At 45.2% G+C, this 2,826-nt stretch overlaps 1 protein-coding gene across 1 annotated transcript; it reads right to left on the minus strand.

Moving 5' to 3' along the window:
- Nucleotides 1-224: 224 nt before the first annotated feature.
- Nucleotides 225-1,992, minus strand: LOC143020534 (uncharacterized). Its single transcript, XM_076176965.1, has 2 exons — nucleotides 1,970-1,992; nucleotides 225-1,092 (listed from the first exon to the last, which is right to left on the minus strand). The coding sequence occupies exons 1-2, from the start codon at nucleotides 1,990-1,992 to the stop codon at nucleotides 225-227; spliced, it is 891 nt and encodes a 296-aa protein (XP_076033080.1).
- Nucleotides 1,993-2,826: the final 834 nt, after the last annotated feature.

Consider the following 2,826-nt stretch of genomic DNA (forward strand, 5'->3'; position numbering starts at 1 on the left):
TCAAATCGATGGTATTATTTGAGTCTGTTGGGGTGACCCCTCTTTTTATGATGCCCCTGATGGCGTCGCATTCATCCTTGTATCGGTCATGATAACTGGATCGGTAGTAAATTGTGATTTTGCCATCAGGGGAGACGGGTCTGGGCAGGAGCAGTGTAATTGTCTAGTTTCTTCCTAATGAGTCCCTCTATCATCTCATCAGAATAACCATTATTGGTGAGTAGTTAGCGAATACGCTCAAGTTCGTGATGGGTCTCAGTCCAGCTACTGCAGTGGGTAAGGGCCCTATTGATGTAGGCAGCAGCTACTGAGCGCTTATAAGCTGGAGGGCACTCACCACGGGCATTAAGGCACCGGCCGACATTGGTGTAAACCTTCGTTTTAAAACCATTCTCATCTTTAGTAATGTCAATGTCAAGGAAGGGGAGACGTTTCTGTTCACTTTGCTCGCATGTAAAAGTTAGGCAGGAGTTATTCTGGAAGGCCGTCAATAAGCTGTTAGCGTCCTCGTCAGAGGAGGTGGTGATGAAAACGTCATCAATGTACCTGGCATAGAGTTCAGGGGGAGGATGATCGTTGAAGACTTTCTTCTCCACTTGTGCCATATACATGTTGGCAAAGAGGACACCAAGGGGGGACCCCATAGCCACTCCATCCACCTGTTTAAAGAGTTCCCCTCTGTGAGAGAGAAAAGGAGCTTCCTTGGTGTAAGTCTCGAGTATGGCTTTTAATATATATTCGGGGATGTTGAGCGCAGGGAGGTCACTTCTATACACACGGTCCAATATGACGTTGATGGTCTCATCTACGGGGACATTCGTAAATAAGGATTCCGCATCGAGCGAGGCTATGTCATGGCAAGGTGGTGCCGTACGTAGCAGGTTAATGAACTCAGTAGCAGAGGAGACTGAACGGCCTGTGGGAACATAGGTAGTTAAGAGCTGGTTCAGTTTTTTAGCAACATGGTAGGTGGGTGTTGTAACTTGTGCTATAATGGGCCTGAGAGGGTTTCCAGGTTTGTGTGTTTTTACAGTCCCATAACAGTATCCCGGTTTAAAATCTCCTATCACTTTATGGAACAAGTTAGAGGTTCTGTTCAGGTTATCAAGGAGTCACTTCATAACAAAGGTATCCTGTACTTTGGACGTGTTTTTTGAGTTAAAGTTACAATATCTTTTCTTGGGCTTTTGGCATGTTAAAGTGCATTGTATTCTTGGCGTATGGTGAAAAATTCCGCTTTTTATAAAATTATTTTCTTCCTTTTGCCAATATTATGAATAATGCCCCTGGACTACACACTCAATAGAAAACGAACGCAGAAAGTTAGTGACGTCATGTCGCTTGCCTCTAACCAGCCTCATCGGAAATACGATCATACTTATTTTTCATATATATATAGTTCCTCTCCCTGCGTCCTTAATTGCACTGTTATTTCATGGAGTGAATATTTGTATATTGATACGAATACCTTTGTCAGATAAACTTAGCAATAAATATTAATTCAAAGAACGAGAGTTCCAGTGACGTCTACCAAGTCGAGCGTCCGTAGAAAGTGGTAAGGCACCTCCCGAGTTTCGAACTCGGTACCTTATGGACGCAGCCCAGTGACCCTAACCACTGGACCACCGGGAAATGAAAAAAAAAAAGAGAAAAAAGCAAAAGCACGGCGCCGCCGAGATTCGAACTCGGATCTGCTAATACGGTGTCAGCCATCACACCACGGCGCCGTGCACTTATGAAAGGTAATTAGTACCCTATATATTTCATATCGATACTGCAGAGACTTCAACGAAAACTCCTACGGGTAAGGTAATCATTCCGTATTTTTGTGACTTTAAGTTATAGCCCATAATACTGTGTATTGGAAGGTTATAATGTTAATATTAAGTCTGTTAAATGATACAGAAGAAAAAATGCATCTTCAATACTTGACAAAAGATAAATCGATTCTTTTTGAGGCTGAACGTACCTGCTAATTCTCCAGCGCGGCATCTTGTGGTCTAAACTTCTGTTTAGTGAACCAGATAGGATGAGGAGAAAATGCCTCGAAGCGGCCGCCATTCAAAGCTTCAAAACCATTGAGCAGAACAGAGGCATGTTTAACATCGCCCCTCCTATAATCCATCTGTTACCCGCATTAAATAAATGTATGAAATGTCCCCCTTAGTCCACTTCAACAAACTGTCCGAAATGTCCTCCTTTGTCTCCACCAAGTCCCACCCGTCCCCCTCCTCCCCCTCCACCTACCACCCACCCCTCCTTGATAACCTCTCCCAGTTCCTTCCCTGTTGGCTTATATGTGCTCAGAGTGTGTGTCATGTCGATGCACACATACTCAAACGTATGCCAGACAACATAATCTCACACATGACGACACTATATAACAGCTCACTAGCCTCTGGGTACTTCCCACAACTATTCAAGGCCTCCCATACCATCCTCATTCCTAAACCCCAGAAACCCGCCTCCGCCCCCCTTTCATATCGGCCCATCTCCCTTCTGGAGTACTTTGGAAAGGTGTTCGAGCACGTCTTAAGCCGCCGCCTGACCGTGTACCTAGAGACGGAGAATGTGCTGAGGGACTGCCAGTTTGGTTTTCGGCCGGGGCGCGGTGCAGAAGACGTAATATCCATAATCACTCAATGGGTTCAAAGACCGCCAGACGGTCGCCCTGGTAAGGCCATTTTGGTTTGTAAGGATGTGGAGAAGGCATTCGATACTGTCTGGCACGAAGGCCTGAAGTACAAATTGTACCACAACTTCGACTTTGCCCTGCCGTTCACAAGGTTGCTCTGCAACTACCTGGACGACAGGTCAATTAGAATA

The sequence above is a fragment of the Oratosquilla oratoria genome, chromosome 40 (assembly GCF_046742065.1).
Source record: "Oratosquilla oratoria isolate Oo_2021 chromosome 40, ASM4674206v1, whole genome shotgun sequence".
NCBI classification, from domain to species: domain Eukaryota; kingdom Metazoa; phylum Arthropoda; class Malacostraca; order Stomatopoda; family Squillidae; genus Oratosquilla; species Oratosquilla oratoria.

What these genes read in the sequence shown, in the direction of transcription:
- LOC143020534 (XM_076176965.1), bottom strand. Translation starts at nt 1,992, where the DNA reads ATGCCGCGCTGGAGAATTAGCAG. An exon ending in CCGCGCTGGAGAATTAGCAG is followed by an intron (nt 1,093 to 1,969) that starts GTACGTTCAGCC and finishes TAACCTGAACAG; the next exon opens with AACCTCTAACTTGTTCCATA.